Raw genomic sequence first — 14,651 nt, 5'->3', positions numbered from 1 at the left:
TGTAATACTGTGCAAGGATGATGGTGTGTGTTTGTGTATGTGTGTGTACACACACACACACACACACACACACACACACACACAGTGGCCTGTGCATGTGTACACTCACACCCTTGCCTGAATGGTTGTTCAGTCTATGTTTAAGAACATATGACCTTGATTGATTATCAGGCAGGTTCCTTCAATGTACCGTTTTTGATGCCTGCTTAAATCATTTTTGTTTAGGCAAGCCTGCCCTGTCCCTGACATACAGATGTTAACACGTTTTTAATTATTTTAACTGCTTTTATGTAGAAGTATATCCCATTTCTAATTGGCATTGCATCTTGAGTACATGCATGATTATTCCTTGTTCATTCAGCTTCTTGTTACTTAATTCAACAAACAGCAGTTCATGTATATGCCAGAGTGCTTATGGATCAAGGCAATTTTATGTAGGATCAGAATATAATGTTTCCCCTAGGCTTGGCTATACAGTAGCTTCTAATGTTTGTTGTTAGTGACTTGTCTGGAGTTCCTTTTATATGTCAAAAGTGAACTGCAAATGTGCCATGCAATTCACAGTGCAACATCCCTTAATCATGACACAGTTGTGGAATAAGGGGCTGACTTGTTATACATTATTGAAACCTATTGGGTGAGCTACCTGGGCCTCAGGTACCTGACTCAGATTGGCCTGCCTGAGTATTTGGTGTGGCACCAATCCAGAGGGTGGAGGGCGGTTGCTCCTGGGGGGTGGTCTTTAATATTCAAATTGAGTCCACCTTGTTAGGACCACCTCAGAACTTTATGGCCACCTTAACTATTGTGGGCCTGTCTCAGTATACCAGTATACCAGCACATATTGCATGTCTGACAACTGATCTGGAATTTGCTACAGAGTGAATTTGGAATGATCCAGTGGCACTGCAGAGTTTGACCCTATTGTGGGTGGAATCACTCACTGGTAAGGTTTGGATTGGCTGTGGCTGCCTCCCCCTATGGAGGTGCGGGACCCATTAAGGTGGATTTTGGAGCAATAAATCAGCCCAGCTCATGGCTAGGTCTCAGGTGGTACACACCTCAGAGCAGCTACAGCCAGGCAGTGAAGGTGTATAATCATGCCTACCATGTGGCAACATTGAAAACACCTATCCCACAACTGTTGCCTCCTCAGTGAACTTTTTTTAGTGGCAAATGGTCTGGTTAAATCATGTTTGGTAATAAAGATAGATAATTGTGGAGGATGCTGAATGCTGTTTGTTCTGACTAGTAAGGAGGAGTCAGACTACTGCCGAAGCCATAGGTATATTGTATGAAGTATTCCAAGGAGGAGCATGATGGAAAGTTGGATTTAATTATCTCTGAAGTTTTATTTTAGTCACTGGAGAGTAGAGCATACAGGAAAAGGTTGCCTCCTCTTCTGGAAGGCAGGGTTAAAACTGGAACAAACTGTTAAAGGTGGCAAGACTGACAAAGAGAAAATCTTCTTAGCAGCCTTACAGGCCTCAAGGCCTGTGAGTTTTGTCAGGCCCATGGAAAGAGGAGAGAAACACCAGCTGTGGCATATCGCCACCTTTCTCTTTTGTGTGTGTTCTGTTTCTACTATGGAAAAGGAGTGGGAGATCTTTGCTGTTTATACTTGTGGACGATGATTCATACCACTCAGGATAAGGTCCTGGATGAGTTGGAGAGAGGGGTGAAAGTTGTTAAGTTGCGCAAAGGTCACAAAATAGAATGGGGACTTCTTTATGTGACTATCTTGCTGGGTTTTACCAAAGGTATTTTATTAAATTGACATTTGTAATTGCTGCCCTTATTGCAGTTGCTTTGTTTGCATTATCATGGAACTGTTTGTTGTTTACTGGGCCTGTTGATATGATTTTGTAACTGCTGTACATGGTTATATTTTTCTGTATGTCCTTTCTACTTTGTTCTTTTGTTTCCGCACTCTTGGATTGAAAATATTCAATGAATAGCAGGTTATAAATATTTCTGATGAAACAAGTAAGTCGCTCAGAAACTCATTGTACTTTATGTAGCACTTTGAAGGCAAAATTGCTCATATTTGCTTCAAACTTGGTGTCATAATTGTAGCAAGCCCATGCTTTTAAAATCTGGAAGGAAGGCCCTGCATTTCCCGTTGATGGGGATGAACCCATGTGCTGATTATACGGGGCAAGGACTCCTCTGTGGCAAATGCCCTGTATGTGGAACTCCTTTCCTGGAGGTGTGTGGTGGTTCCCTTCCCTTGATGGCTTTCAAATGCCAATGAAAGATGTGCGTCTCATCTTTAGCACATGGTTGAGGAAGCTGTGTTATGTTTTTATATTGTACTTAGATACAAAATTTTAATTGATCTTTTAATTATGGCTTTGAGTGTATTTTTGAATTCTGTTAAGCATTCTGAACTCCTTGGGGAGGAAGGGTGGCATAGAAATTTGATAATAAGTGTTTATTTGAAGGCAACCTCAGGATCCACTTCCTAGCTTGAGAATTCCTATTCAAGTTTACTGTAAGCCTTTGAGTGTCATGTGTGTGTGTGTGGTAGATTAGCAGTGTAAGACCATTTCATAGTGGCCATTGATAATTAGGCAGAGGGCCTTCTCGGTGATGGGGCCCTCCCTGTGGAACGCCCTCCGATCAGATGTCAAGGAAATAAATAACTATCTGACTTTTAGAAGACATCTGAAGGCAGCCCTGTTTAGGGAAGTTTTTAAATGTTTGATGTTTTATTCTGTTTTTAATCTGTTGGGAGCTGCCCAGAGTGGCTGGGGAAACTCAGCTGGATGGGCGGGGTATAAATAATAAATTATTATTTTCATTATTTTTATTGTTAGAAGTTTGGATTAACTGTATATAGTTTATGGATTTTATGTTTTATAAGTTGTGCTTGTTTTTTCAATGAGTCTTCAAGCTTAGAACTGAATAAAAGCCAAATGAATGAATGCAGTGTGTGTGTGTGTGTGATGTGTCAGAATAGATGCAACTTGACACACATTGGTTATGTTCTTGGTTTATTTATATGAATGAAGTAGTTCCCCATTATCCGGGAAACTATTTTGAAATGCACCAAAATTTATGTCAGACAGCTTGCAGCAGAAAAACTTGTTAAATTGCATTTGGATAACTGTAACTACATGCTCAAGCTGCTCGTTTTATTTCATTTTGTTTTTAATAGCTAGCTTGGTAATTTGATATGACTTTTGTTTTCAAGGAGCTGAAACTACCATTTACATTTTTAAGCGGACACATTCATGAACTGCGCATCCACGTACCATGGACAAAGCTTGGTTCCGAGCCAGTTGTGATTACAATAAATACAATGGAGTGCATTTTGAAGTTGAAGGATGGAGTCCAGGTAAGAAAACAACATGCAATCTTTAAAAAGACAGTATATATGAACTTATTGGATATTACAGGAACTTGGATACATGGTTAGTTTCCCTAGCAAAGGGCTACCATGATGCTCATCTTATCCTTATGAGGTTTCCACCTGAAAGTCACTTTCTATTGCAGTCAAGTTGTGATTGGAAGCTCAGTTTCTTCTTGAGTCCACTGAATCTTTGAAGAAGGTGAAATGTGTTTCTTGCTGTAGTGATCTTTTGGACTAGCTATAATTGTTCCAGTTTTCTACTAACTAAAAATCTGGATCTCATTGCTGGAGTTGAGTACTGGCATCCTTCCAAAATGAGGAAGTGATGTAGGGAAACTAGTAGTTTTTTATTATCGTGCTTCAATATTTTCATACCAATGAACTTACCACATTTAAATTTTGCTTTTAATTTTTATTTCAATTTTCTTCTTTGTCATCCTGGAATTGATCTTCATAGTTGAGTTTTTTCCTTAAAAAAAACAAACACTTTCCCATCAATAAGATGTTGAATGTGTAGAAGGGATGGGAGGGATGTTGAGATGGAACAACAACAATAACTTTATTATTTGTACCCTGCCCATCCGTCTGGGTTGCCCCAGCCACTCTGGGCGGCTTCCAGTACAGTGGTACCTTGGTTAAGAACTTAATTCGTTCTGGAGGTCCATTCGTAACCTGAAACTGTTCTTAACCTGAGGTACCACTTATCTAATGGGGCCTCCTGCTGCTGCTGCACCGCCACCGCACAATTTCTGTTCTCATCCTGAAGCAAAGTTCTTAACCCGAGGTACTATTTCTGGGTTAGCGGAGTCTGTAACCTGAAGTGTCTGTAACCTGAAGCGTCTGTAACCCGAGTTACCACTGTATAGTGAAATAGATTCTGGTGTTGTGTAGTAGCCCAAGTTTTATTTTCTCCTAGCTGCTAAACTTACGAACATGTGCTTTGGCACAGTGATAAAGAATTATTAAAGGGTTTAAAAAAATAAAAATAATACTGATTATGAAAGAAGGTGGCCAAGGAGTGGAACAACATGTGAGTTTGGTTTAAACCAGTAATGCACAAAATTGTGTTTATTTAATGAAGTTTAAGATCAGAGGTCTCTTGTACATTTCAAAAGTGGGAAAGTACCTTTCCCTTAATATCTTTCTTCAGTTCTGCTATGCAAAAACCCTTCTTTCTTCAGTTCTGCCCACACAATCCATTTTTGTAACCCACAATAGTAAAGGGAAACTTTGTGTTGAGACGCAGTACATCTCTGAATGCAAGACATGGAGTGGGGCGGTGGAGGGAAGACTCTTGGCTTCATTCCCTGCTTGTAAGCATCCCAGAGATGCCGGGTGGTATCCAACTAACTTGTCCCATCAGCAGAAGGAATTACGCTCGTGCAATGGAACGTCTACCCTCTCCTCCCCGCACCTCTCATTTCCCCCCTGCTCAGACTTGCCATTAATCTCTGGAATTCACCATCATAAGGTACAGTGGTACCTCGGGTTACATATGCTTCAGGTTACATACGACTCCACTAACCCAGAAATACTGCTTCAGATTAAGCACTTTGCTTCAGGATGAGAACAGAAATCATGCTCAGGTGGTGCGGCAGCAGCAGGAGGCCCCATTAGCTAAAGTGGTGCTTCAGGTTAAGAACAGTTAAGTACGGCCCTCCGGAACGAATTAAGTACTTAACCCGAGGTACCACTCTATAACAATGGCCACTAGCTTTGATTACATTCATTATCTCCCCACCCCCTGATTTATAAAAGATAAAAAACCGCTAACAGGGAGTTTCAAGGTGGTACACCACTAAAAAAACAGATGCTAGGAACTAATGAGGAAAAGCCATTGCTTTCATGCTCTGCCTTTGAGCTTCTACCAGCCAGACACTGTTGGCAGCAGAACCCCAAAACACTCTTATGCCTCATATGCGCTGAAAAATACTTTTGTCTTTGAAGATTAGCTTTCCACACAGATTTACTTAGAACATTTTTACTCTGCCTTTCAATGCAATAGTCTCAAGACAGATAATAAAAACAAAAATAAATGTTCATTCACTCATAGTGGTGGTTCTCCACACCCCCCCAGGGAGTTTTGAGTATATTCTGAAATGGATGCTGTGATAAGGCAAAAAGTGCAAGCGTTCAGGTGCTTAAAGTCTTGCACAAAGACTTGCATTCCTTCCATGCAGCAAGCTCTACAATAGCAACCAACTGGAAAGGCTTATAAAATTCCAGTATTTCCGGGAAGTTTAAACACCTCTGGAGCCACTTAATGTGGAAATTTGGCTAATCAAACAAAGAAAGCAAAGGGATGGGTTAAGCTAGGAACAGTTTGAATCCTTTTTTCTAAATTATGCTATTCACTTATACATCGTGGCACATAGAAAAACATCAGGTTGTTGCAGTATCTTCAATGACACATGGATTTCTTACTAGATTGATATAATTGTGTCCAAGTTTGTTTTATAGCTGTTTCTGTGTTAGATACATATATATTGCAAAAAAACACACAAAACAAACCCCAGTGAAATAAAAAGTAACCATTTGAAGCAGCAATGATAAGCAGTGTTTGCAGCTATAACTGGTATATTTAGTGGTCAAAAGTTAATCTGAATGAAAATATTTTAAGTCCCTGAAATGGACTGTGCTGCTAGATTTGGCAATTTCTTTTGGGAGATGGTTCTATAATCTCAGGGCAACATTCTCAGCTGTTGCCACTAATTTTTAGAAGGCAGTTGAAATACTATTCTTCAAATATTCTACACCTAGGCTTTAAAACTGACTCTCAGCATCTAGAATCAACCTGGCATCTAGTTGATTGTGTACTTAAATAATTGGTTTATTATATTTCTTTACTCCATTATATTCTCTGGTTTGTACAGTCTCTGGTTTGTACAGTGGACGCTCGGGTTGCAAATGTGATCCATGTGGGAGGCACATTTGCAACCCGCAGCACTGCGTCTGTGCACACACACGGGTTGCTTTGCTGCCTCTGCACATGCGCAAGTGCCGAAACCCGGAAGTAACCCGTTCCGGTACTTCTGGGTTTTGGCGCATCCGTAACCTGAAAACGCGCAACCTGAAGCGTCTGTAACCTGAGGTATGACTGTATATGAGGCTGGAAATTGCCCACATTTGTATGTTTTGTGAGAACTGGTACTTCTTTTGGTTGGGTTGGCACACTGCATACATTAAGAAATTGCCACCGCGTTCCCTCTTGAACCGTAAAACCAAAATGATCACATGAATAGGAAGGGAATTTCTCCAGTTAGAGTTCTCCTCCACTGCATGAGTTTAGTGTATAAAATTGCTATGTGCTGTCCTTCATACTGAGAACTGTAAAAGTGCAGAAGGTTCAGCACAGAGTTGCTATTATTTCTCCTAGAGATGAATTGATTTCAGAAATGATATTCATACTTGGACAAAAATATCTTTTAGCAAATAAGTTATTTGCTCTTGTAGCAAATAGGTTCTTCTCACCTTCTGCAGAATAATTTATGTAGGTAGATTATATGAAAGGTATGAAGATGTATCACCATAAAACTCTACTACAAATGGGCTGATGATACCTGATGTGCTTGTGATGGCTCTTAAATGCTTTGATATGCTTATGATTTGTGCTGAGATACAGGAAAGCACTTATCTTCATCTAAGTGCTTATGCACTAGTATATTTGGAGCACATAGCACAGTGCCTTCATTTTCTTACAGTGAAAAATGTGTTGCGCTACTAGGCACAATAGCATTTTGCTCTCTGTTTTAAAAATTAGGAGCACTACTAAATAAATACATCTATACGTACTATATATGTGTATATTTTATTCATTTTGTATTATCTACAAAGTACCAGTGCTGCTGCATACAATGCTCTAATCTCCTTAACAGGCTCCTGTTTAATAATTAGCTTGGAAAAATCTGACTACCTCTGAAACATTATTTGCATACATTTAGATTATTTAATATTTCTGCATAATGATATAAATCTCTGTTTAAGAAGTCTGGTCCTAGTTATGCCACCCATGCAGTGACACAAACACACGTATATGTATGTATTTAAAATATTCAGAACACTAAGTATTTTTTTCAATGCAAAAGGTAGACGTTTCAAGGCCAGATGTCCCATAAGAAACACATTTTAGAAGCAGCAAATTACAACTAATTATAGAAGCTGCAGAAACAGATTTGTAACACATGACTTTGTGCAACCCAGAACTAATATTTGATATTGGACCATGCAGATGGCTACTGCTGGAATGATCATATTTCCTGCTTGCATGGTATTTGAAACTTGAATTTTGTGGTGCATACGGCAAAAGGTCAAATGTCACAAATGTAAAGCACTCTCAAAACAAGTATTTGTTACAGATGTTTAAGAATCTATAGTAAGAGGGGGATTTTGAAAATTACAACTGACATTTGGACAAATTATTCCATGGTATGTACAACCTTAGAGAATAACATTTGGATTTATGCCAATGATAGGATTTATCTTTGTAATAATAAGAATGTAAATGAAAGCAATCTCTTCTCTTTTTTGAACATGTATTTAGGAAGTTATAAATTCACTTCATTTCATGACAAATAACTCCTTTTGGATTTCTGGTTCCCAAGCTCCCCCCGCCCGCCCCCCCGCCCCAAGCTGCCTTTAAGAACTTCAGGTACCAGCTTAAGCCCCTTCTTTGTATTTTATAATATAATATATCTTAAATTTGTAAAGGTTTTGTAAAAGTTGATTTATGCACATGGCTTCCATGTAGCCCTTTAGCCTGATAAGATATGTAATATCTCCAAATCCACTTCCATATTATTTATTTATTGTATTTCCCTGTTGGAGAATAAATCTGATAAGTTCATAGGTTTAAACATCTGCACCAACAGATTTTTTAAAACCTGCACTTCTGTTTTATAGTTAATCGACATTTGACTTTAAGTCACCTTTTGACTATAAATCAACTTTTGAGTATATAATATAGCAAATAGCATTGTGTCAAGAACCTTGTGGAAAATTACAGTAAGTAGTTAATTGGCATGAACTTAGTTAAAATTTGGCTACTTTTGAATAAGGCTATCATATCATAATACTTTATTCTGCATTTTTCTAGTTGTTCATGAAGCATATTGTTGTCATAGTAAAGTCTTAGTATGCAGTATAGAAGAAGAAGAAAGAAGATAATAGTATAACTAGATCAGAGGTGGAGAACTGGGTCTGGTCTGTGTCACAGAGGTTTATTTTCCCCAGCACTCACAGGCCATGGCTGACAGGTGGAAAGGGCCATCCACTTCTTAATCACATGATGTCACAGTGTCATCAGATGACTTGGTTTTGACCAATCAGTCATCTGATTGTAAAGTGCTGCAGATCCTCATTGATTGTTGGCAAAGTGCTGTGCACAGAGTTTTTCAGGTGTCATTGATCACTTTCAAACCCCATTTGACACTGCCATGTCTTTACCTGCTTCACACTTGCAGGGCAGGTAGGTGTGGCTTGGCCAAAATGGCACCCCTGGCCAAATTGGAAGGTGTGGAGGGACTAACTACGCATGTGGACTGGAGGTTCTTGTGATCTATATATCAATAATGACTGAAAGAGGACCGTATGGACAAGCAGTGAGAGTGTGTACTTGTTTTCTGAATAGATGGCTTCTTGTCTCTTTATTTTTCAAGCCTAATGTTTTGCAGAAAAATACTCAAGGGTTGGGGGAAATAATATTTAAAAATGGGTTGGGATCACACATGCTCTGTGACTTGTAGATATGACAGCTTTGGTCTTCAGTTGCCTGCAGGTCATCCCATTATTGTTAGCGACAGTTCCTCAACCACGAAGTTTAGGGTGGGTATCTTGGGAACAAATGGAAGAGAGCCGAAATCTTCATAGTGTCATTTATTAATGTGCACACACACCCTTACTTCAGACCATTTCCCCGGGGTTTGAGTGGGGATCATGTGTGTACTTTAACCAGTTTTATTGATGATCTTTTTGCTGGGAAGTAGAATGTGGAAAGAGTGAAGGAGTGTTCCCAACTGAGGTGGCCCTGCAGAAACCTTACAGATTTCAGCTGACTAGCATGCCAATCATTGCAACCCAACCTTACAACCTTCTCCTGTATACAGTATACCTATTATGATTATACTTCCTGCATCTGAAGAAGTGGGCATGTCCAGAAGAACTTATGCCATATTAGTGCCATAAGACTTCTTGATTGTATATGTGTTGTCAGTAATAAATGTGACATTTCTCAAGTCCTCATTTCTCTGTTCTGTTACTAAACTTACCAAATTGCGTGCAGTTATGATGTTGGAGCACAGACTTGGTTCAAGTTCCAAATGAAATGAGTACTTCTGTAGCATCCATCTCCAGTTGTTCAATTTGCTTTGGAATTGTTTTAATATGTTGACCTAGTAAACAGTGATGAAAGTTGTTGTAGACATTATAATAAGAAGAAAAATGCATACTTTATGGCAAAACACTGATTCCTTCTCCCAAGTTCTTTGGTAAAAGCTTTCAGAGTAAGCAGTGCTATCAGGAGAGGACAAGAGTAGCAACCATTTAAAAAGCCATCAGCTGAACTAGTATGTCCATTTGCAGCAACGTAGATGTTTTGGAAGAGAAAGTAACCTGCATGTTGCAAAACACATTTATCAGTTCCTAACACATGAAGGGTGTTTGGTTCCCATTTATGGGGAGGGGAATGCTATCTGTGCCTACAGCTCTGGAACCAGTCTGCCTCAAGCCATTACACCAGGCAGCTGAATTCCTTCATCCCTGTTTCTTTTCTTCTCTGCCCCAGCCAGCTTTTAAAATGCTATTTTTTTCCTGTTTAGCTTCAGAGTGGCTGGAGCAACCAAGTTAGATAGGTGGTGTACAAATAATAAAATTATTAAAATTATTATTATAAGAATGTAAGAAGGGGCAATATTTTAGTTTCTAAGATAAAGGGTGATACCCAGTGATCACCCAGGTAGACTCCTTGAAATCAGTGGATTTGTCTTTGAATTTAATTGAGTGTACTCTTGAGTATGACTCAGTTGGATATAATCCAAATCAATGCTTTATAGAATTTTATTCTGGTTGTGTTGCTTAGGGGCAAAGAAAGCCACTTGCTGAAGTGAAACAGGATTGGGCACTGTCAGTACCAAGTTGGGAGATGGTTTGGGAACCCCTTGTATGGTGTTTTGAGCTTCATGAGTGAAGAAAGGAAGGGAACATGAATACATCTAAGTTGTCATATCTGCATAGCTAATAAGAGCAAGAAATGTAATGTCCCCGATATCTTGGCATGTTACAATGTATAATACTAGGACTGAGTCTTGCCCATCCTTTTGTTGTGAGAAAACTCATACATGAACATATGTTATCAATGATTTAAGGCTATATTTAAGCCAGTGCACAAAGTGACATTAGAAGCAAGCCTATTCCTTTTCTTATCAATATAGTCAGGTTACTAGAAGTAATAGGAGGACTGTTCAGAATTAGACCTAATCCTTTTCAAGCTTAAACTTCTAAGATGACTCTCCTTTTTTTAGCATGCTATGAGGCATGAAAGTAGGAAGATGCTTCCAGAGGAAAAAAAGAGAACTTCACCAGGAGTTCAACTATAAAGGAAAAGAATTAATTCGCTACAGTAATAAAAGAAAAAAAGATTGCCTCAAATAATTATTGTAAATTTGCAATGGGTAACTCAGAGGGGAACAAAATATGGTCCAAGAAAAGAAAAACAAACAAAATCAGCAACAGAAAGTGAACAAAATTAAGGAAGGAGGAGGGAACAATTCAGAGTATAATTACATGCTTAAGTCTTTACAAACAAACAAAATCTGAAACACATGTAAAAAATGAATTTTGAAAGACTATAACTTGGCTTGAAGAAGTGAGGGAATTGTGTATCATAAAAGCAATGTGAAAGAAAAAAGTCCCAAGGACCCTTAAAACATTAACACACTTTGGTTATGTAATTTTTCCAAGAAATCTTAAACGTCAACCAGTATGGGATGCACCAATTTAAACTACACATTTAGCCTTCATTTGCATGTAAAAGTTAAGCAAAGTTAGTATGACTGTAGTGCTAAGATTGATAGCATTTTAATAATACTTACATACATATTTCTCTTTTATTTTTGAGGTACTATTGCATTTTGTAATCATGTTCACTTAAGAAGGATTATGTACTATTTCTTTCTCTTTGGGTCTGTGCAGACAGAATGCTTCTGATTGCTTTTGGTCATGGCTAAACACTAAATACATGGATTGAATGTATGACAATGGTTCAGACTCTCCCTCCTTGTTTGCTTTTCAGCCTAATAGAGAATTCCCATTACTTTGGCAGCAGTGTTAATCAGGAGCACTATTCAGGTGTTAACTACAATTGCATGTAAGCAGATCTGGGATGGGGAGTATATTATCAAGTCTCTCTCCTCTGGCATATTGTCCCCATTCTGTGTACAGCTGCCCACAAGCCTTAGGGTGAATGTCTGCAGTGGTGAGCTGCCTCTGTGCAGGAACATTCCATGTGTGATTTAGATCAGGGTTTTAATTTGTGTGGAGTCTGATGTAGGTATTCATCTGCAAACATGGGGACGACTACATGGAACCAAAATAATGTGACAGAGTAGGGGGTTGGCAGTGCACCCCCTTATGTTATTGCTTACATGCAAGTGCAGTTAACGCTTGAATCGGCTAGGATTTCTCTTAACAATGAATTAAAAAACCCAGGTTAAAGTTGCTTTTAAAAAACCCACTGTTCAGTGGAAATCTGGGCTCCCTTAACCATGGTTGGTATTGCTGAGTTAGAGCTAGGTGGGGTTTCAGTTACACTGAGGACAAAGTTACTACCAATGTGGTCAGTGGCGTAGCGTGGGGGGTGCAGGGGGGCCGGCCGCACCGGGCACAACATCTGGGGGGGCGCTCGCACTCGCAGCTAACTAACTCACAGTTAGGGGGTGCAAATTACTTGCCTTGCCCCGGGTGCTGACAACCCACGCTACGCCACTGAATGTGGTGGTTAACCCAAGTTAGGTCTGGTAGGAGGGCATTCACATCCAAAGCGGAGAGAATGGGAGAAAGAGGAGCATATGTTTTTGTAGCTTGCTTCCCATTCCTTAAACATGAGTTGGCCCTTTCCATTTTGTTGGTTCAATAAGCTCCCATTAAAGGGACTGATGTGGTCCACCCCTCCTTAGCTTCAGTAGTTCTGTGCATCAAGGATTTCCATTTGGTTCTTCTTAACACATACCAGCAATCTATCATTTTACTTCTTTCCTGTGCCATGGACTCTGCTGTCCAAAAATCCGTAACATTCTAAAACGATGAACTTACCAATAAACCTGTGGTATTTTATAGCAGTTCAGCCAAAAATATATGTGCTGCATTGCTTTATTTTTTTAAAAAAATATTCTTCTAAAGAATAATTTTTTTTGCTCAATATGCATTTGAGAAGGAAGACTATTAAAAGAAAAAATAAATTCTAAATAAAGTTTCCTTGACTTGATAGCTTCATTTTCTTGTCACTTGCCTAGCCATAACTTTGTGCAGTTGTTCCATACATTAAAAGCTGAATCATGTCAATCTGTTATTTCCTGCAGTGCTTACATAGTTCAATTTCCACGTATTTACTTGCTTTGTAGGCTCTACTAAATCTTGGGTGTATTTCCTTTTATTGGTTTTAGGAAGCCGCCCTTGGGAAAGAATGTATAGAATCTTCTTAAAATTTAAATTTATTTCTCTTGCTGGAGAACATTTTATCAAAGAGGAAGGTTTTGCCATATGCCCTAAAGTTGCTTAAATTCCAAGTGTTTGAGTTCCTAGGGGAGAGCATTCTGTAGCTAGATCCTCTCAACCGATAATGCTTTAGCTCCGGATCGCATGCATTTGTCAGGAATTCATAAATGTCATTGTCCCACAAGAGTGCAGCTGTCTTGATGGGTCATGGGGATGTATTTGCAGATGTATTGGAGCCCTAATTAGTGTGTGTTATTTTATGTAGCAATTTTAAATCTTAAATGGAATACATTGCAAACTGTTTATGCTGAGCTGATTTGTTCATAAAATAATGATTGCACTAAAGGAATGTATTTAATGTTGGCATTAGTTTTAGCAGTTCAGTGGAAAGCAACATAATGCGTCTTATTTAAATAACTGATTGGTGATTAATAGCATAATGCCTTTTTTTTAAAAAAAAGGAGCATGACAACCTCCTTATATGGATCAGGTTCTTAACAATTTTGTTGATTGTTAAAATAACCTTATTTGCAGTCCCATTGATTTTCAGTAGGACTTAAGGCTGCAATCCTAAACATAATTGCTAATGAATAGTTCCCATTGAACAAAGTAGAACTTAAATGTTTACTCAGAAATATGGAATTGCACTGTAAGCATTCCAACTTTTGCGCTGAACTGAGTCTGCACAGTCCTTTCAGCTTTGTGTCTGATCCAACCAGTTGCAGGTTTTTATGCCCTTGCTATGGGAGACAGGTGTTCCCAGATCCTTTCTCTTGTAATAAATTTTATTAGTTTTCAATTACAGTCCAATAATAGCCTCATTATAACAATACCAATTTATAATACAATTATTAATACCAATCATTCAAATACTGAATTACATAATTTAGTTAAAGTGCCTGCTAGATTTGATGGTTTGATGATTTTCTTTATTTCTGCTTTCCAGAATCTTACTAGTTTCAATTACATTCCGGTCATAATAATAATCCCTTATACAGCGACTGCAGTACTAATATCTTTTATTCGTATTGACACATTAAATGATTTATAAACTGCAAGGGAATAACTCAAACTATATCCTTGTTCATCCAATTATTCTGTCCGTCGCGTTTCTTCCTGTCCTTGTAAGATGTTATGTCTTTCTTTCCCCTGATTGTTGCTGTTATCTGTCATGCCTTGGGCAAAGCTGAGATCCCATTGTCGTTCCGGAAATTTATCCATGTTCCTAGATCCTTTCTGCCGTTTTCCTGCCCTTCCACCTTATCAAAGTCCACTATCCCCAAATGAGCTAGCAGGACCTACTCACAAATAGGAGGGAAAGGGAGGCAGATATGTTATCACTGTGGACAAGAGGAATTGGAAACAAGTGGTGGCATCTTCAAGTAGGAAGGGCAGCAGCAAGGCTGGGCTTGCCTATGACACAGCTCTGTGTTTGCCACATATTACTTTAGCCCATAGCTGTCAACTTTTCCCTTTTTAAAAGGGAAATTCCCTTATTCCGAATAGGATTCCTCGCAAGAAAAGGGAAAAGTTGACAGCTATGCTTTAGCCGGTTAATGTTCATGGTGCTCTAGAGCCTGTTTCTTCCAAG

The 14,651-nt window shown here is 38.9% G+C and overlaps 1 protein-coding gene across 10 annotated transcripts in view; it reads left to right on the top strand.

Moving 5' to 3' along the window:
* VPS13B (vacuolar protein sorting 13 homolog B) overlaps positions 1-14,651 on the top strand; it is an 883,035-nt gene that overhangs the window by 51,437 nt on the left and 816,947 nt on the right. For all 10 annotated transcript variants that reach the window (XR_014529192.1, XR_014529193.1, XR_014529194.1 and 7 more), the window contains exon 3: positions 3,197-3,340. Coding sequence is in view for 6 of the 10 variants with exons in the window: in XM_083517129.1 (XP_083373255.1) it covers positions 3,197-3,340 (144 nt within the window). In the remaining 4 variants the exon portion in view is untranslated. The remainder of the gene's footprint in view (positions 1-3,196; positions 3,341-14,651) is intronic.

Source organism: Podarcis liolepis (assembly GCF_965112155.1).
Source record: "Podarcis liolepis genome assembly, chromosome: 8".
Classification (NCBI taxonomy): Eukaryota; Metazoa; Chordata; class Lepidosauria; order Squamata; family Lacertidae; genus Podarcis; species Podarcis liolepis.
Note: the sequence above shows the minus strand (reverse complement) of the source record. Positions and strands in the feature narration are given on the sequence as shown.